The 20,951-nt window shown below is 45.5% G+C and overlaps 1 protein-coding gene across 3 annotated transcripts; it reads right to left on the reverse strand.

Moving 5' to 3' along the window:
• Positions 1-1,225: 1,225 nt before the first annotated feature.
• On the reverse strand, positions 1,226-20,434 carry UNC119 (unc-119 lipid binding chaperone). 3 transcript variants are annotated; one of them, XM_053995656.1, is made up of 5 exons: positions 20,317-20,434; positions 10,712-10,825; positions 9,715-9,817; positions 8,817-8,989; positions 1,226-7,846 (listed from the first exon to the last, which is right to left on the reverse strand). In XM_053995656.1, exons 1-5 carry the CDS (start codon positions 20,432-20,434, stop codon positions 7,734-7,736), a joined length of 621 nt encoding a protein of 206 aa, XP_053851631.1. In that variant the 3' UTR covers positions 1,226-7,733. The 3 variants fall into 3 exon arrangements, with proteins under 3 accessions (XP_053851631.1, XP_053851633.1, XP_053851632.1); XM_053995658.1 differs by lacking the exon at positions 20,317-20,434 and adding an exon at positions 12,936-12,957; XM_053995657.1 differs by lacking the exon at positions 20,317-20,434 and adding an exon at positions 11,229-11,647.
• Positions 20,435-20,951: the final 517 nt, after the last annotated feature.

The following is a 20,951-nucleotide window of genomic DNA, read 5'->3' on the forward strand; positions in this document are numbered from 1 at the left end:
ATTGGTGCACTGTGTCCTTCACGTAACTCAAGAAAAATAAAGTTTGGGTTGGAGTTTTGTGTTTGGTGTTTGGTTGTTTTTTGGGGGTTTTTAACCCAAATAGATTCTAAATATTTTTAGCTTTCAGGTCTGACACATGTAGTTCTCTGGGCAACCTCTGCCAGGGACTCACCACCTTTACAAGGAAGAATTTCTTCCTCATATCTAATTTAATCCCAATTGTTATTCCCCTCACAAGGATTTATCCTCTCATTCCACAGGAAAGGAAGAACTGAAGGTGTTTGGAACTCTTCTCTCCTGTCTTTGTTATCTCCCTTTCATAACGTAAATTCAATTATGTGTTTTTCTCTATTGCTGTTTGTAAATTCCCTGGCTGTTTTTATTTCTTGCCACAGATTACTTTCATATGCAGTTTCATTAACATGGTTTACGCCCTCCACTAGAATAATTAAATTATTATTAAATAAAACAGGCCTTTGTTATATAAGGTCCCAAGTCAGTTTTCAAAATAATGGCTGGGAATCATCCAACTGCAATTATGTTCTACCTACCTAAATTCTCTTTGTAGTTTTAATTAAAATACATTATCCAGGATGATTTCACCTCCTATTTTAAGTTCTTGTACAGCACTGGTGAAAGGAAAAAAAATTATCTCTGTAAAGGAATTTCTCTATTTTGTTGACTCAGATAGTGAGAATAAATAGTTTTGGGTTATCCTAGCATGCAATGAGAGATTTCAGTAATCTCTAAAATTATCTTTAAAGTAAGATCTATTGTGTTAGAGGGGAAAAACTGGGAAATCTGGAGTACTTTATCACTTAGAAGTGTTCCTCCTACAAGTGAAAAACATTAAGGGAATGCTAGGCAGAGACAGATGAATGCCCTTGAACAATGACAAATAAAATAGGAACATGGGGTAAACACATAAGATTTGCCACAATAACTCAGCAGCTGAGAAATGCCAAAGGAAATAAGAATCTGAGGAGAAGCAGAGAACACCTCCAGAATGATTAGGCATATTTATTAATAAATTATAAACCACCTAAAGGGTGGGGGGAGCACTGGTAATGCAGTGGATTTTTGGCAGACATTTAACACCATGGAGTTTTCATGGGAATAATTTTTTTTTTTTCTCTTAAGGTTCTTTGCAATCTCAGAAGATTTCTAAGCAAGTCCAGGTAATCAGAGAGACTGTTTAACCTGCTTTTTTAGCTATTAGCACTGATTTTGGTCTTTTTTTTTTTTTTTAAGATATTCTGTGAATCAGCAACCAGTCCTTGCAAGAATTCCAAGTCACAATCTAAAAGGCAAACCCTTGTATTAATAAATTCCTCACTCAAATTCCAGCACAAAATGATGTCCTGCAGGATATTGTGTCAGTGAGGAGTCCCCAGGAATTCTGTGGAATCAAAATGAGTTATAGAAAATATTTGCACACAAAACCATCCTACTTCTCTTCTTCTGACAGTTGTTCTGCTCCCAGAGAAACACAGAGGTGTTCCCAGGAATTTCTGAATAAAATATCAAAGCCACCAAGATGGAATTACCACAGTAAAACTCACTTCAGCCCGAGCAGCTGGTTCAGCTTTAGTCAATAAGGCAGAGACAGCAATTTTCACATTAATTTCCAAACTGGATCCTCCAAAGTGCAGCCAGAAATCCTTCAGAAGCACAGCCTGGTGCATAAGAGTGATCCAGGGATCTCTAAGTTTCTCTTAATGTACTTTGGAGCTAATTTATTTTTAATATTTTTCATTTTCTCAAATTCTCAAATTGACTTTTCAAACTTGCTTTTTTTTTTCTTTAAATCACAACCTGGTACACAGCTGTGATCTGTACAACTCCATTAATGTAATTGGTACCAATTTATTTTAATTACACCCCAAGACATATCCCAATCTGAAAGTTAAATCCCACTTGAACACCTTTAATGTGATGGTTTTACCCAGAGAACTGCCCAAACCACTGCAGAGTCTTTCCATCAATCATCAAAAAATGAAGCTGCTCACACACATTTGCACAAAACCTGGAGTTAGAATATTGATGGAAGAAATCTGAAATGAAAGTTTGAATTTTTTTTCACAGAAATATTTAAATAAAACAGACAATCACCCTCATTTCTAGGATCAATAATTTATTTCCTTTTTTTTTTTTTTTTTTACATTTTGCAATTTGTTACAGGAGAAGAAACACTTGCTAATGGAAGTGACATGTTTTTGAACCATTTTCCAAGGTAATGGGAAAAGTTAAGCATATTCCCTAGGATGCACATCAATGACTAAGCTGCCAATATCAAACCAATTGAAGCAAGTGCAGTCCCTATTTAAACCTTGTATAAATTAATTCAAGGACTCTCCTTCTCCTACAGGAAGACTAAATTATAGCATCTAATTTTCTTTTTTTTTTTTTAATCCTGAAGTCTCAATCTTTTTCTCTCTCTCTACTTAATCTGCAAAAAGTCAAACAGGCTGAAGCCAAAGCCACAGAACAGATTCTGTGCCAAGGTTTCTTCTATTCCTGGTGATCTCCTCAGTTCCCTCCTGTCCCAAAAAGGAAACAAAGGATTCCCAGTTTTCTGAAAACCAATTTCTCTGCATGACAGTGCATTGCATTGCCACAGGATGGGCCACAGTGGATGTTCTCCTAGCAAACAAATCACTACCAAGGTACAAAGAATTAGAAATTAACTCAGTAAAAATGCTCCTAACATTTTCCCAGTGGTATAGTAACCAGAATCCTACTTTCCTTCCACAAAAAATAGATTTTTTTTTTTATAAATACATTTTAATACAGACAATTCTGTTTCTATGCCAGGAAAAAAAAAAAAAAGTCACATTCAAACAGGTTTGCTGGGTGTATTAAGATACAAGCAGACACTAGAGCAGGCAGGAGCACAGGGGGTTTTTGGGGGGCTGCAGACACACAAACACCATTTCAACCCACTGAACAACTGAGCTGCAAGGTGAGACCTGGAGCATCACAGCCCTCAAATAAATCAGCAATTTCCATGTAGGTTAAATGAGATGAACTCTCAGTGGTATTTAACATGAATACTGAAAAGCCTCTATAAATTTAGGCAGTGTTTAGGCTGGGGGTAGAGAGAAGAACCATGAGCAGGAGCTTCCAGCTGCCTCAGACCCAGGAGAAAATTGAGTCACTCACCATGGCCTTGAAGCTCTTGGGTCCAAATAGCTGAAATTAATGCTTTTTTCTGTCCTTGTCCTCCTTTCCCTCATTTTCCCCCCAAAAATGCAGACAAACCTGCCCAAACTTTGTGCCACACACACAGATCCAGCTGCTGCCCCACAGCCCCAAACGACAGCAATGATTGCTATGGTTTCCTTCCTAACCAGATCTAATTAAAACTGAGATGTTAACCATCTTTTATGAATAATTAATAAATAATTTTTATAATATTTGCTAAATATGATGGTTGGGTATTAGCATTTTCTTATCTTAAATAGCCCCAAATCTTTGCATGACTGAAAGTTCCCTGTAACTTTTGTCATTAAGTTTGGGGTTTATTTTTTATGGGTCAATATGTAGGATAATTCTCAATATACTTTAACAGGTTTTTCTCAATTTGAAGGGATTTTGGAAGTAGCCTGCATGTTTCACACACAGCCAACCACCACTGTGACACTACACAAGATTTTGGAATAAAACTCAGAGGACAGAGGTGGAAAATAGAGCATCTTACTGACCTGCTCAAGAAACAAGACATAGAGAGAGATTATGAGCAAGAACTAAACCCCAGAAGATTGTTTTCAACCCTGGAGAGACTTTCTACATTAAAATAAATAAATAAATAAATTCTTCTGAGTCAGGAAGGGTGGATCATTCAGTTATTTCAGAAATGTCACCACATAACGGATAATTCACAGAAACAATTTTGGCTTTTGCCACTGAACTGAGAGCAAAGTTTCTAAATTTTTCAACCACAGCTGATGTGTTAATTCTAAAAAAAAAAAAAAAAAAAGGGTTCTCTCCTTGCCACAGAAGTGTGAGTAATTAGAGCATGCAGCTCACTACCAATGTATTGCTACTTTTCTTAAAAACCCTGACTGTGAAAGGAATCCAAGACTGACAAAGTGAAAAAATATGTCAAATTATAATTTCCCTGGAAGAATGTCTTGAGCTGTAATTTCCCTGTCTCTCAGAAAAATTATGTCACTATTAGCACTCAGGGAGATTTTGTTTCTTTTTCCAAGATTAAGTCACTGTGTAAAGCACACACTTAATCCTGTTTTATGACAGGAAACAGAAGGGCATTATTAGCAGATAATCTTGGTTAGCTCTTGGATGTTTTCTTTCACTTTCAAAAAGTCAGATCCCAAATTGCTAGACTGGCTTGTTAAAACAAAGCTGTAGTGCTAATTAAAGTCATGTTTAAAATGAGATCAAGGAAAAAAATACAACAATTCTTTTTTTTCCCAGAGCCAATATTTGGTGATTTCGCAATGAACTTCCAAAGTAAACCCAATAATGATGAATGCTAAAATACAAAATAATAGCTAGTCAAGAAGATTAACAAATTCTTCTGTGAACAATGCTGCTAAGACTTCATTCTCAACTGGTTTATAATAAGAACCAGCTGCCAGTTTAAGGGAAAAAAATGTGGGTTTCACAACTGGGCTGCAAACTCAGCTCCCTCTCAGAAGGAAGTTGAAATTATTGGGTGCTGCACAGTTTGGTCTTTAAATTTTGAAGGTGGTTTTTAAGCAAAACAAGGACAGAAGTGGCATTAAAACAGCAACTCCACAAACAAAGTTTTTTGAAGAAACATTCTTTTAGTGCTGTTTATGTGCCTCATATCAACACCACACGTGATGCTGCTGCATGAGCAGGTGGGAAAGGAACAGAATCTCTCTCCTAGACAGTAATTCCCACGTGTTTGCAGAGATTGTGGATGTAGATGACCATGAGGAAATGCTAAGAAATAATTCCCAAGTCAAACAGAGAGAAATGAGTGAAAACTGCTTCAGTGGGACACAGAAAACAGCGCCTTCCCATGGAAAGTTCTGTTCTTTGCTTTGGTTTAGAAATCAGAATTTGTTACTTGTGGCAAACTCTGGGGATTTTTAATAAAGAGGGAAATTGTCCTAACTGAAAAGCTAAAGCTAGAATTGGTTGAAATTTATTTTATTGAAAATGTCCAACCTTTATTTCTGGCTTAAAATATTCCTAATAATATTTAGGCAACCAGCTCACTCAGTGTAATATCACCCATATGATTCACAGTAAATTTTCTGTGAGACTGGAATTATTACATATATAATTTGAATTATAAAGGTTTTCAGGAGAGGAGCAGCTGATAATTCATCCTCTTGTGTTCAACCTCAAACCTACACTTGAAAATGTCAGAAATTCCATCCACACTCTGCACTCCTGGGCACACAGTGACTTTCTCTTGGTTCTTTTATAAGGGGCATGTCTACCACTCAAATTTCCCTTGATTACAGTAATATTTTTATGGAATTTCTCTTTTTTTGTTAGTCTTGAAAGGAGATAGCATAAAAAAGGAGCAGAACATGACTATTTCAGAGGAAACTCCATCAAATGACCCAAGAGTCCACACCAAAGTACACCTGATCTCATCACAACATATTAAATAGATGACTGGCAATTCTGGGCAAATTCTATTCCTAAAAGTCTTTTAAAAGTCTTATGCACAGAAGCGACTGTTATGAACAGCAGGTGAAAAATAGCCCCCCAAAAACCCCTGTACAGGGTGATAATTATAAACATTCACTCTATTTTGTCTTTAACTTTTTTTTTTCCTGCAAGTTGAAACAAAACTCAGAAATACTTAAAACTTACAAAATGTCATTGGAGATATGATTTAACAGCCCTGATTAAAAAAAAAAAAAGTTGGGGGAGGAGTGAAAACATTTTTGAAACTATTTTCATCTTGAGTAATTATTGTGCTATAAAATTAATGGTCAGTAGCTCAAAGGACTGCACAAATAATGAGGAAATCCTTTGTATCTCTCAAACTGATCAGTCAGCTGTAGGCTACTTGTATGATTTAATACACTAGAGACAAAAACCAGTGATAAATACAAGTCTCACTGTGATAAGAATTACTACAAGCTACTACTTGTGTAAAATCAGTGAACTTGACACACTTTTGTAGCTACCAAGCTTAATAAAAACTGTGCTGTAACCTAAAATCACTGTGTTTTTTTAAAAAAAAAACTGCCTCCTCTCTCAGCAGTCAAAAAAGCCAAGCCAAATACAAATGGTGACACATTGAAAAGTGACCACAAGCCCAGCAGGAGCACAAAAACCCCCCTGTCCTTAGGCTACACTTGGAATTGTTTGCAGTCCTGTCTGACGTAGGCTGCGACTACAGAGATGCTCATCACGACTGGAAATGGTATTTTTAGAAAAATTATTACAATTATTACACCTATCTGAGGCTAACATAGAATGTTCCACTTCAACTCACAGAATTAGACATGGAGACATCAAGTATTTATAGAAATATCTACAGACTGCAACTGTCTTTTATTTTTGTTGGTTTGGTTGGGTTTTTTTTTTTTAAGTATCAGTGAACTGACCTTCAGAGTAAGGGTTTCATGACAACAAGTCATCCCACACTAGTTTATTCTTGGTGTTGCTATTTCTTGGGCTAAATTGGTGTTAAACTTCTTCCAGAAGAGAAGAGAGAACTCTTGCTAATTTTTTTGCTGTGTGTTAAAGTTGTAGATTATTAGATTTAGCTTCACCTGTATTATTATCTGATGAGAAACATTTTTAACAAAGGGGAAACGCTGTCTTAACCTCCTTTAAATGCAGATACAAATAGAAAGTTGGAAATTCCACACTCCCCAGCTGCCCTAGACAATTAAAATGTTGCTCTAACAAGCAGTGCTGAAGTCCTTATCTTGGTATCGAGCAGAGATGAAAAAAATAGACACAGGAAATGTGTGGCATGAAAAGGCTGAATGTTAAATAAAGCAAAAATGTTAAATAAAGCTAAAATCCTTCTGTTTTTCCTGATTATTCTGCAAAAAACTGAAATCAATGGAATGTACTTATGGAGGTTCATAGACCCACAATGCCATTTTACCTTCATCTGAAATGTAAAAGGAATGTAAATGTAAAAACACCCAATTAACACAGCTCTGTCACTGAACTACTGCTCTTCATTGCAGGTTTTGGTGTTTCCAAGGTTAAACAGAATATTACACAGAAGGATGGAAACTAAAAGATGAAATACTCATGGAGAGAGCCAGTCTAAAGATGAAACTTGCCTTTGTGAGATGTTTTGCTCGATATTTTCAACAGGCTGGACAAGTTAAATTGGCCTTTGAAGCATTCACAAAGAGAAACAACCACCCAAACCTCTGCCTTTGCATCCATCCACTCCCATGGTTTCTCTGATTACATTCTTTGGGAAAGCAATCCTAAAAGATACTCGAGGGCAAGAACATAAATTCACAGAATTAGGGCAAAACCCCTCAGGTCCCACAAGGCCATTTTCAAGGCAGACACTTAAAGAAACTTAGGGAAGTGGTATCCAAAGATCATTTTTAGCTTAAAACTTCTGAAGAACTGGGTCTGCTTCAAAGCTCAAAAGAGATGTCATGAAACTCCTACTGTGGCAAAGAGTCCTTGGTTGGTGGATCCTTGTCCAGGTGACACTGCAGGAGCTGGAGGTGTTGGGATCCCTGACGACTTCCAGAGGGAAGGGGAGGCCAGCGCGGGTGGGGCCGCCCGGCCCATGCTCAAGGTCCTCCACTGTATGAATAATCTGCCTTGTTGTGCATCACCAGCTTGTTGTCTACAAAGTAGAAACTGTCCGACTGTGTCTCGTAGGGATGCAGGATCATCTCTCGAACTGCGAGGGGGAAATGGGGGGAAAAAAAACCCAACACAATTAACGGGGACGCTCCGCGCCGGGCTCAAGCGTTGTTCAGCGGCCCCCAAGCAGCTGCAAAATCAGGTGAAAAACCAGAACCCAAATGGGAATCGCCCAAACCACTCCCTGTTGGTGTCTTTTAAACAATTCAAGCATAATCATGGCATTTTTATGTTGGAAGAGCCCTCTAAGGGCTTAAAATCCAACCTGAATTCACTAAACCCTTGTGCCACATGCACACTTTCTTTGAAGAATTTCAGGGATGAAAAATGTTCATAACCCAAATATATTATGGCACCATATAAAGGGAACCTCAGAATAAGAACCCATTACATTTTGGGTTGGGGTTCTTTTTGTTTTGTTTTTAAAAACAGTGATAGAACAGCAAACTCAAAGTAAATTTGTTCTGGCCTGACAGCAGGGCCTCACTGTATTTTCCAGAGACTGCAATATTAGTGCTGACACACACAATTAGGGACTGTAAAGAGGAAAATCACAAAGATTTAGTGCTTGTGCTATTGTGTCTTGGGAGAGAGGAGAGAAAATAAAAGTTATGTTCATACTAAAACCTCTCAAGCTCACAATATAGCACATCAAACATTAAAACAGATCATAACATTTAAGTTATCCATTTATTGGATGTCTTTTTAATCTTATTTTTTGCTTGTTTTATAACACGATTATCTTTTTTTCTCCCTGATATCAAAGCTTCCCTTTTATGAATTAAAAAAAAAAAAAAAAAACCACAAACCCAAGCAAGTGCCTGGTGTGTGATGAGATACATCCTACTAGAAAACAAAATAAGTGTTAACACAGATATAAAAGGATGAATTATTTTACCCAACCCACTCTCTAGAGACAGCTTTTAAGAAAGGGCTCCCCCAAACCACCTCAGATGAACATCATGGTGTGACAACCCAGAAATGAAAGTTTATAACAAAGAGCTTACTGAGATCCTCCGAGAGCTGGGGGAATTCATAGATGTGCTCACAAGTATTTTTACTGCTGGGGATGCAGAAGCCAAATTCAAAATCAAAACTTTTCAGCAGCTGGTCACGGAAGTAGTGCCGCTCAATCATACGGAAATTATTAATGGGTTTGTCTCCTACTGTGAATTCCACCCTGAAAAAGAAGGATAAAACTGATGTGAGCTTTCATGCTTCAGTAAGATCTACAATATTCCTGAAAGGCAGAAGAGAGCTCTGAAAAAAAAAAAAAAAGCCAAAAATATAAAGCAACAGCACTAAACAAATTATTGTTTCCTCTTTCACGTAAAGCATTCTACAGGGACACACCACAGCATTAGATAAACATCTTAAAGCTGCTATGAACAGGGCCACCTTCCTCTATCCCAGGCTGCTCCAAGCTCCATCCAGCCTGGCCTTGGACACCTCCAGGGATGCAGGGGCAGCCAGAGCTTCTCTGGGCACCTGTGCCAGGGCCTCCCCACCCTCGTAGGGAACAATTTCTTCCCACTATCCCATCTGACCCTGCCCTCTGGCACTGGGAAGCCATTCCCTGTGTCCTGTCACTCCAGGTCCTTTCCAGAAGTCCCTCTCCAGTTCTCTTGGAATCCCTTCAGGCACTGGAAGGTGCTCTAAGGTCTCCCCAGAGCCTTCCCACTTGATTTTGCCTCTTTTAGCATCAATCCCTTCAGCACCAGGCCTACCCCTGACTAAACCTAAAGTGACAGAGAAGGCAAGAGATTTGGAGACCCTCATAATAAATGACAAAGGCCCTTGTTCAATCAACTTCCTGGCAGGATGAACATGCAAGAGAGGGGTTTTTATCCCTAAGATTCCAGCTGTTTTCTGTGCCAGGCCAAGGAGCAGGAGGGGGTTACTCACGTGGCTCCCACTTGCCGCAGTCTGAGGAAGGCCGGGGTGAACTGATAGCGCACGAAGCGTCCGGCGTTGGGGTCCACGTCCTTCCTGTCATTGTGCTCCCGCTCTGCAAAAGCCCAAAGAAAGCTCTGTCAGAGCTGCCTGAGAGCCAGAAACTCAGGGGAAATGCTTGTGGTGGTGTTCTTGAGCCACGGAAGCCAGGAAGTCACTCTGGTGCTGAGCTCATCCTCCTCCTGCCCTGAGGTGTCTACCCCTGGTTACTCAGAGGTGGAATGCTGAGAGATGGCCCTTTGGTTTGAGTAATTTCTTATCTTCTGGATTTCTATTCCTCATCTACTGCTCCTACATCACATCAGGACTGCAGAGTGACTCTGAACAAGCCATTTCCCCACAGCATGCTTGGTTTGCTACCTATGAGCTACAGAAAACTTCCTCTCACCTGCAGGGAGGTGGGGAAGGGTTAAAAGTGCTTGGCCAGGAAAAGAACAGCTGCCCTGGGTTTTTATCACCACTGGCAACAGGCAACACTTGGATGCTTACAAGTAACACCTAAAAATTAATCAAACCAAAAAAAAGGGCAAATGTTCAGTTTGTTTCATTTGCCTGTTGGCAGTTTCTCCCCTTTGGAAATATCATTTTCCTGACTCCTCAGTGAGAGATGTTAAACTAACAGCTAAACTATGTACAGGGGGCACAAGCTGAATAACAGCCAAGAAAAAACCACCCAGTGATCTCCTCCTCCTCCTCTGCTCCTGTTTACAACATCCATCTGTCCCTTCTCATCACAGATGGCAACAGGAAGAACACAGCAGCAGTCAGCTCTGCTCACCCTGTTAGTACAAAGAGACACCTGAAAAACACTCCTGCTGCAAGATGGGGCTCCAGCCCTCCTGCAGCGGAGAGATTCTGCCACTTTTGGGAAATATATGGAGTAAAAGGAGGGGGGAAAGGCAAAAGAAAGCATTTGTTCATGGAAACCTTATTCTGTGTGTGCACTCACCTGAAGCTGCTGGCTTGGTGATTTCAAACAAGACTGTGCCAGACTCCATGTCCCGGATTTTGAACCTGGTGAAGTCTATCTTGTAAACATTTTCCTCTGGAGTGCACAAATAATCTGCAGGGGGAAGCAAATTTAAATGAAGGCTGCCCTGAAATACCAGGAATTTCTGCTGCTCTCTGGAGGCCACACCAGCAGTGAGAGCAGCCCAAATGCATCTCCACTACTGCCTGTTTTAATTCAAAACCGGTGTCTCTGAAGACAGTGTCAGTTCTGGAGGATCACACTGCCCTGCTCAGACAGGACAGGGGAAAGAATTCTCTCCCCCAACACACAGAGGTCATCACCTTTTTCCAACCCTGTGCCAGTAACTTCTGCATCCATTTCCTCCCAGACTAGTCAGCACCTCCATGAAATCCCAGCCTTTCCAGTGTTAAGAGGCTTTGCCTGTTTTAAAAACTGCCCTGTGGCAGAATGCGAGGGCTAAGCAGCTTTGGGAGCTAAGCTGACTGCACTTAACTGGAACAGGAGTGTCCTCCCCTGTGCCACCTCCCTGCTCCAGCCCTCTGCAGACAAAGGGTGGCCTCTTCTCCCCACACCAGGGCTTGTTTTCCTCAGCACTGAGAATGATGTTGAAGCCTTTCCCTGTGTCAGGAAAACAGGGAGCAGAGCCCTTCCCAGCTGTGAGGATCTTGGAGAGAAAGTCATGGAAACACAGAATGGTTAAGGTTGGAAAAGCCCTCTAAGATCATCAAGTCCAACTTTTCACCCTGCGCTGCTGTGTTCACCACTAAACCATGTCCCAGGTGCCACATCCACAGGCCTTTTGAGCACTTCCAGGGATGAGGATTCCACTACTAAAATCCCCACAGCCTTGGCCTTCAGACTTGCTGTGCCCTAGCCAGCTCCTGGCATAGGAATCATCCTCCTCCCTGGGGAAGGAGCACATACAGCACAGATTGAATGCAGCTCCAATAACTCACTTTACCCTGACAAATCTAAAGAAATGCTCTGTGTAGACAAGCCAGGTCAGCTTTCAAACAACAGCACATTTGATTGATGTAGGAGACTGGTTCTGGAGGTTGCAAGGTGAAAATAATACTTTAACATTCTAATTCGAAACACTTTCTCAGCTACTAATTCCTGCTGTTAATCTGAGCTAATCACTTATTTCTGTCTGCTTTCCTATTTCTGAAACTCCAACAAATCCATCCACCTGAGGCTCAGTCACTGACTGCATAAAAACAAGTTACAAGTGCTCAGAGCTCAGACCTGCCCATGCCAACCCAACTTCAGCACAGGTCTAAGAAATCCAAGACCACTGTGAGAGACTTCTGAGCTCCTGGGCACAAACACCTGGCACCAGCACCTTCCTAGAAGCCTTTTATTCCTTCCAAATCTCCATAACTTGGAGAACTGTCCAAGTAAGCTCAGTAGAAGGAACAGAGGTGTTAAATGTTCTCCCTGGACAGTTTTACTGCTCTCCAACAACCCCATATGGTGAATTCTCAAAGGAATGCCAGAGAATTTGTAGATGCCCCATCCCTGGAAGTGCTTAAGGCCAGGCTGGATGGGGCTTGGAGCAACCTGGTCTAGTGGGAGGTGTCCCTGCATGGCAGAGGGGATGGAAGTGGATGATCTTTAAGGTCCTTTCTAAGCCAAAACACTCTGAGTTTCTACTCAGAGTAGTATATTCTATAAATGGGTGTGCAGGGAGAGGACAGTGTTCAAGGCATCCCTGGCATTTGGCAGGGATTTTCCCTTCCCTATCAACGCAGCACAAGGAAAAACTGACACCAGCACCCAAACTGTCAGGAAGAACAAGCTAAAAGCTCGACCTTTTTACTACCACAAGAAAATATAAGCCTGTGTTTGGTCAAATATCCCAAGAACTGCACAAAAATCTCCCTTTTGTGTCTTTAACAGTAGCCAAGAAGACAGGACAGGAATTTAAACCCAGCCCTTGCCTTAGGCCCTGATGTTTAGCATTCCTCAGGGAGATGTCCTGCAATTACACTGTGATTTTAGGCTCTGACACATCGGCCACCCCAATTCCTAACCCGTCCCACAACTTCCCAGCTCGGAGCACCAGCATGCAAAACACAAACTGCTGGAAGCAGGCACAGCTTGCCACAGCCCAGCTTCCCCTCTCTCAGCCCATGGCCACTGGCTGTTCCCTGGGAAGGCTGTTGGGAACAGGCAGCAGTCGCCCGGGAGCCCAGAACACCTTCCCTGGAGCACGCTGGCGAATCTGGAGCCGCGTTTGTCTGCAAGTTAATTATTAAGTGTTTCTACTCCTGCAGAATTCCTGCCCATCCAGCACCATGGCAACAGCTTTATCCCCCTCCTTGGCAGCAGCGTTGCTGCAGTAACAGTGTCCATGACTCATCTGGAGCAGAGGAGAGCCAAGCAGAGCCTCCAAAGAGGAGTAAAACCCGGGTAGAATCCCCACCAGGCTCCTGCTCATTGATGTTTGCACCCTCACACTGTTATTTTCCAATTCTTTTTGCCCTGATAATATTTTAAACCCTTTTTTTTGGTTGGTTGGTTGTGGTTTTTTTTTTTTTTAATCAGCATGCCAATGTACAACTGGATGCCATCCGGGAAGATCAGCTGCCAGAATACTGCAATCAAGTGGGTTTTTTTCCTCCTCTAGCAGTGCCCAGTCTCCTAGAAAGGAAAAAAAAGAAAAAAAAAAAAAAGAAAAAAAAACCCAGAGCAATATATATCCCCCTCAGTCTGTATTACATTTGTTATCCTGTTCAAAAAAAAACAAAGTAGCCACGTGCTGGTTTTTTCCCCCCCCACACGTAACAGGAGCCTGTGGCTGCACTGGAAGGTCTTATTGGGAATGGGCTGCTTGCAATTGGCAGATCCTTCTGCTTAGCTGAGCACTGTCAGATTTGCTAATCTCATCCCATACACACTTATTTTTAAATTACTGTAGGGCCCAGTTGCCCACACTTCCGTGACTCACTTAAATGTATCATCTGCTTCCCTTATCCTAATTCAGCGTCGCCACGATCTGGGGAAGGGCGGCAGCAGCCGTGGTTATTTTAGCTGGGAATGAGGCAGATCAAACCTCCATGGAGGGGATTGTTACAGAGAACGGTGGGTTGGTCTCTCAGTATTTTCTTGTTTCTTCCACTTCCCCTGAAGCAGGTTGTGCTGCCTCCCTGTTAATAACTGAACCATCACGGTGTGTCCCTGAGCCTTCAGTACTCACCTGATTTAGGGATGAAGGCATGGACACAGCAGCACTGCCATGGAAAACCCATCAGAGTAGTTTTTATCCTTAAGAACCCACATTTAATAGTGTAAAAAAAAGGTCACAAAAGAGGAGTACTTCCTACCCTTTCCTAAAGGCCAGGGAATTGTCATATCCCAGACCTCCATGCCGAAATCCTTCCTGAAAACAATTCACCTGGTATTAGCAGCCACTTCTCACTCACACATCACCATTCCTGATGGTGCCTCTCCAGCTTCTTTCCCATAACCTTTGGATCATGCCCAAAGGTCTGCAACTCCCCACTTTTAGAGACAATTTCTATCTTAAAACCTATCACAGCTGTGAAGAGTTTGGATCACAACCAACACCACTGTGGTGGTCTGAGGAAGCAGCAGAGGTGATTGGCTTCCTCAATCTGGCTCAATTAATTCCTTCCCTTTGTAGGAAAAAGTGATTCCAAAGTGACCCCAAACAGTTCAGTGGTCTCTAGCTTTGCTCTCAGAATCAGCAGGTGCTCCTTCCCCTGGTACAGTTCTGAGGTGGTACCTCCACTGCCTAATCCAGGGAAGAGAGTTTTTATCCAGGAAACCTTCCTGCCCTCCCAAACCCAACCAAAATTACAAAATAAACCAGCAGAACAGCCTGGACAATGCCAGCAGGCACTGCCTGTGAACACTGGCACATCCTGAACCCTGGTGCACAATTCCAGGTGTGTATTTTAGCAGCTGGTGTTACAGAGGAGCACAAAAGGTGAGGATAATGCAGAGCTAAATAACACAGGAAAGCAAACAAAGGCACTTTCTCCTTGGACCTCTCCCTGTCATTTAAATGCATGAGATCAGGTTTGCTCCTCATCACAGAAAGCTAAAATTTGATCCTGCATTTCCAAATTCCCTTTGCAACCACCCCACCAGGCCCATTTTATCACAATTTCATGGGCAATAGGATTCACACTCTTTGTTGTGCTCCTTTCAAGATCCCTTCTCCATCTCTGCAATCAGGAGGAAGCACGTGTCCCCTCTCACAGACACCAGGGATATTTCTGTGCTCATCAGAGTCTAATCTCAGATGGGGCAGCTCCTATTTTAAGGCCTTAAGAGACCACTAAGGAAAGCAGAGTGCACCTGGGGTAAGAAAAAAACTGAAAATTTGGTCCTGGAAATGGGTGTAAATCAGGAGGATGCTGTACAGGAGACCGAGGCAACAGCAGTGACTTGGAACAGGAATTTCTCTCCCCAACACAGACAAGAATTTAGGGAATGGATGAGAAGGCTCCTGTAGTTATGCAGGCCTATTTCCTAACATGCATTAACCAACAAGGTCAGGAACTATTTTGAAGCCAACTCCCAAGACATAAGCCAGGTATAAAGCCAAGACAACTGCAGAGGAATAGCCAGGAGCTGGAGATTAGGAGATTATCAGATTGAAGAGTCTCAGGAGGAAGCAAAAATAGCCCAGACCCCACGAAGAGGCCGAGCAGTTACGCAGGACACGGAGCAGGCCCTGAGGGCAAGGCAGGGCAGGTTTCAGGTGCTAGTGATATACCTGCCCAGACAACATGGGTTCAGTTAAAGAAAAAAATAAACCATTTCCCTGCCCTCTGCCTCAGCAGTTCAAGCCTGTGACACCAAGCCAGCCAGGAAACAGGATCTACTCCTGTAAGACAGATCCCTCCAACCCAAACCACGGGGTTTGGAGAACCAGAGACCAGGGGGGCTGCACAGGCAGGGAGCAGCTGCCCTCTGACCTGGCACTAGAATTAGGCTGCTGCAGTGTCCCAGAGGGAAAATCCTGCACCAGAAGGATCCCACAGGGGTTTTTCCACAGCAGCACATTTACTGTCAAGGAAGCAGAGGGATTTAGGGCAGGAGGCCCCAGGCTGAGGCACTTCCCAAAGTCCCAGAGCCCCTCAGTTGCCGAGTCCTACTGCACAGCTTTGATTTTTGTGGCAGCCTGCTCATCTCTTTCTTTCTTTTTTTTTTTTTTTAATTTTAGCTAGAGCTTTCCAGACTTCACCCTCTCACAATTAATTTGATCACAGTCCTGCAGCCTGTGGATGGAGATGCTCTTCCCCCATTTCCAAGGCACCCAAACACTTTCTCCTGCCCCCTTTTCATGCTGATTACATTCAAAGTCTGAAAAACACATGCACAACATCAACTAAATCAGCTATTTTTGGGCTGAGCCAAAGCCAAGCTCTGCCCAGACCCTCAGGCTGACTCCCTCAGCTTTCCTCTTACCTTTGCCACTTCCACCAGGGATGGCCCAAACCCACAACCCTGTGAGAAGGAGGAATCCCACACCACACACACACCATGTGTGCTGCCCCTGGGAATCCTACCAGCTCATATTGTGCTGTGAGACTTCAGGAAACACAGAGCCCTGGAAAAGCTCACAGCCTGTGTGGGATGCTGAGGGAAGGGTCGTGGGGAGAGCAGCTTGGCACAGCTCTGGGATATGGCTCTGCAACAAGAAATCAGCACATCAAAGCACAGCCACACATCACAGCCCTGGACAAGGCAGAACAGGGATTTATTAACCTCACAGACACTCAGAGTTCCTAATAAAGTACATTCTCCCCATTAACTGGGGAGGGAAGTCATGGTCCAGGAGCAGCTTTGAAGATGGATCCACACACACCTGCCTCACATTCCTGTTAGTGCCTCCCTCTTTCCTTGCCTATCAAAACCCCATGGATTTGGAAATTGATTTGAACATGGATCCTGGACGGTTTAGCTTTACAGGACTTGAACTGCTGAGGCAGAGGGAAGGCAAATGTTTTATTTGGGTTTTTTTCTTTAATTGACTGCAGGAAACTGGTATGGAAGTCCCTCAAGAAGGGTCTGTCCTGCCTAACCCACTGAGGCAGCCCTGTGCCAAGCTGGCCTTTAGCTAAAGCTGCCTAGAGAAGTCTCAGAGAAATCCCAAGTGACAGCTCAAGGAAGAGATTACTTTCAGAAATGATTACGTGTGTGCTCCTTATTTTTAGGGTTGGTTTTGAAACTGTTTCCAAGCATGTAATCAATGATTTAACCCCTTGGTTTCCTAAAATAAAATCAGTGTTAGAATAAAATGTAACATTTGATCTGGTATTCCAGGCAAAGTGTGCAGACGATAAGCAGGGCAGCCTCAGAGGCTGGAGCTTGTCTTTTGTTACACATCTGACTCCTCTGATCCTCTGGCTGCCTCAGTAATTAATTGCAATTTGAACTGAGCTCTGCCCCACTCCTTTGCTAATCTTAAATTAATCACGTCATGAGCTTTTTCCGCTTTTCCCAACCACAGTTGTGTGAGCGAGTGACAAATCTCACTAATTGCAAAGGAAATGGTTCTCCAGCCTTACACCTGATCCAGCTGGAGCAGAGCCAGAACCAGCCTGGCCAGAAGGCCCAGATATCCCAGGGCAGCATCCCAGATCCACCAGGCTGGACCCAGCATGCCCAGAAACGTTGTGGGCCCGGAGCTGCCAGGGAATTTAACATTGGAAGGACACAGAATGTGCAGGGCAGTTCACACAACTCCCCAGTTAAGCTTATTAGAAGCACATTAAGAGCAGAGCCCAGCTGGCTCCTGTGGCTGCCCTCAGAGCCACATCCTGCCTCGCCACCCTCCAGCCCGGCCACCTCACGTTCAGTCAGCTGCACCTACTGGGAGAGCAAAGTCCAGCTGTGCTGCCTGATGGAAAAGATTATTAGGGAGGAATTCTTCCCTGTCAGGCTGCTGAGGCACTGGCAGGGGTTGGGCAGAGAAGCTGTGGCTGCCCCATCCCTGCAAGCGTTCAAGGAAAGGTTGGATGAGGCTTGGAGCAAGCCCATCTATTGGAAGGTTCTTGTGTTCCTGTTCTGGGTGAAGCAGTTGGAATAAGGTGGTTTTTAAGGTCCCCTCCAACCCAAACCATTCTGTGCTACAGCCGGAACTCCACCTCTCTCTGGAAACATGGAAGGCTGCTCAGAAACACACAGCATCTGCTCCTGGTGTGAGCATTCCTAAAACACACCTTCACGTGGTACCAAGCCCTGCTGGGCTTTGGCTGATGAAGCAACCCTAAAACACAGGCAGCCCTCCCCAGGTCCCAGGCAGGGACAGTTTAATGCAGTCCAGTTCAGTGTGAGCTGAAGTGCTACTGGCCCACGAGTTTGGATAAAGATGGATTATCCTCTCTCTGGAACAACAAAGGGCATCCAGGGCACCAGGACATTTCTGCTGCAGCCCCACCACCAACTCCTCCTTCAACTTCAACCTGTCAAAGACAGAATTGCTGCAACAGGGTGTGGTGTCTGCCCTGACACCCAGCACGTCCAAAAGGTTGGGGCAGCTGTGAACTTCCCTCCCACAGCCTGGTCCTTCCTCCTCCCCTACCTGAAGCAGAAGAGTGGAACAGTTTCACATGGCTATTTTTGGCCATCTGTTAAGGGTGTAGAAATTAGCAAGTGCCACAGAATGCTCCAAATAATCATTAGATTAGGTGTTAAAGATCTGAAAAATATCCTTTGCTTTCTGTTAAACCCACCAGGACAAAAACAGAGCTTGAGAAGGGGAGTTGCGAAGTGTTCCCGGGTGATAAGATACAATATGCTCAACATGGATGTACTGTTGTTTACCTGTATCCCCAAACTCACCCAGGGTTTCAGGTGTGGAGAGCATTTCCTGGCTCCCACACATCCAGCAGGACAGGAAGCGTTTCCCATGGTAAGCCTGGGACATCATCACAGTGCCTGGCTCTGACCCATCTGCACCCCTGCTAGCAGCAAGTCTCACAGCAGGAGGGGAACACAACATTTTCATGCATTTCACATCCTCCCTGTGCTCCAGAGCACTCTGACCTGGGCTTGGAAGAGGCAGACAACAACCAGCTCTGCCCCAAGCCTGGCTCACCAGCTTAGCAATCCCTGCTCCCTGGGAAGGCAGGAGCTTACCAAGAACGAGCACCGTCCATCCCCACTGATGCCACACGAGGTGACAGCAAGGGTGTGGGTGGCCCTGTCCCCTCCAGACAGCCCTGATGAGGGCAAGGACACGGAGGCTGCCATGAAGTGAGCACACAGTGCTTCACACGGCCACGGCTGGGATTCACCATCCAACTGAGGATGCTGGCAGGATGCTTCAGTGCCTGCTGTGTGCTCTCCCTGCCACAGGCAGGGGATTTCTGGGCAGTGAATCACACAGCTGCACCAGCAGAGCAGCTCAGCTCGCAGAAGGGCACCCAAGGGTCCCCATCAACAGCCCCTATCAGAGGAGCCTCTGTAAGCCCTTCCTGAGGGTCCCTGCCGGGCTGGCCTCCTCCCATCCTGCTCACACAGCAGCCCCACGGGGCTGCCTGCACGCACCAGCACCCACAGCCGCATCCTTCCTCTCCAGGGCTCGTCACAGCCCGGCCTGTGACACAGAGCTGGCTTTGAGGCCAGAGTGCTGCGAGGCACAGGGAGCACGGCCAGACCCCAGGCCAGCCCCTCTGCCCTGACAGCCCAAGGAATTTTTGGGACACCAGGGCAGATTGTTCCTGGGCATTGCTGGCCTGAGGTACAGGCAGTACCATGGAATGGTTTGGGTTGGAAGGGACCTTAAAGGCCATCAGGTTCCAGCCCCTTGCCAGACGCAGGGACACCTTCCACCAGCCCAGGTTGCTCCAAGCCCCTTCCAACCTCATCTTGAACAGTTCCAGGGATAGAGCAGCCACAGCTTCTCTGTGCCAGGGCCCCACCACTCTCCCCAGGGAGGAATTTCTCCCTAATATCTAATCTAAACCTGCTCTCTATCAGTGTGAAGCCATTCCCCCTGTCCTGGCCTTTCCCCAGCACTGTGTGCTGCTGTCCCGAGCTCTTCTGCCAAGCACAACAGCCCCTCCAGCCACACACTCCCACCCAGCGCCTCCAAGATGCCCTCAAGACCACGGGTGCTAAACTGGAGAGGGGGAAAATGGGTTGGGGGGCTGCTATGAAGTCCCCCCATGCTGTGGCCAGGGATCCATCCCATCCCATTGCCGTGGGCACAGGGTGGGAGCAGACACAGGGAATGGGGTGATGGGGAGAGCAGTGAAGAGCAGCATCCCAACAGCGACCTTCGAGCAGAGTTGGGGGGCTGCATCCCCAGCTCCGGGCATTCCTCTCTTCTTCCGATGGTCCCCAGCCCCCCGGGGTGGCACATCCCGGTGCGGGCTCTGTCCCCTGCCGTGCTGCATCCCCACTTCTTGTCTCCCGGGAGGGGGGACCGCTTCCCCTTCTCCCTCTGGGTTAGCCCCCTTGAAAGGGGGACCGGCTCCTCTTTTCCCCCCGGTTTAGACCCCTCGGAGAGTCGGACCGGCTGCCCTTTTTCCCGCGGGAAAAGCCCCAGAGGGACACGGTCCCCATCCTCCCCCCCCCGCGCCATCCCCGGCACGCACCGCTGGTGACCCGCTGCAGCCCCAGCACGTCGTCGGGCCCGATGAGCGCCTTTCGGCCCAGCTCCTCCTCGGTCCTGGCCGCCGCCGCCCCGGCCCCGCCGCTCTTCTTCACCTTCATGGCCCCGCCGCCGCCGCCGGTGTGAGCGGCCCCGGCCCCGCTGCGCGCCGCCGCACCGGGAGGGGCATCGCCATCACCGCCCCCGGCCCGCCCCCGGCCGCGCAGCACCGCCCGGCTCCGCGGGAAGGGGGAGGAACGAGGGCAGAGAAGGAATCGGCCCCTCCGCGCTGTTCCCAGGGGCTCAGGGCAAACCCTTTCTGCTGGAGGAGGCTGGGGTCTCCCCTCCTGCGAACCCCCCGCCATGGGGGCCACCCCCGCAGGTGAGGTGAGGACAGACCCCGCACCTGGCCCAGAGCAGGGGGACACCCGCCCCAACCACCCTGACCGACACACGACCGACCCCCGCTAAGGTGGGCTGCCCCCGGGGACTCCGCACCCATGGACGGGATGGATTCCATAAACTGCCCCCCAGGAACTGTCCCCCCTCTCCAACTAAGTATCTTTGGCTAAATACCCATAAGACAGGAGCCAGAGCCCACAAAGCAATGGAGTGGGAGCACAAAAGCTGGGCCAGGGG

The sequence above is a fragment of the Vidua macroura genome, chromosome 20 (genome assembly GCF_024509145.1).
Source record: "Vidua macroura isolate BioBank_ID:100142 chromosome 20, ASM2450914v1, whole genome shotgun sequence".
Taxonomy (NCBI): Eukaryota; Metazoa; Chordata; class Aves; order Passeriformes; family Viduidae; genus Vidua; species Vidua macroura.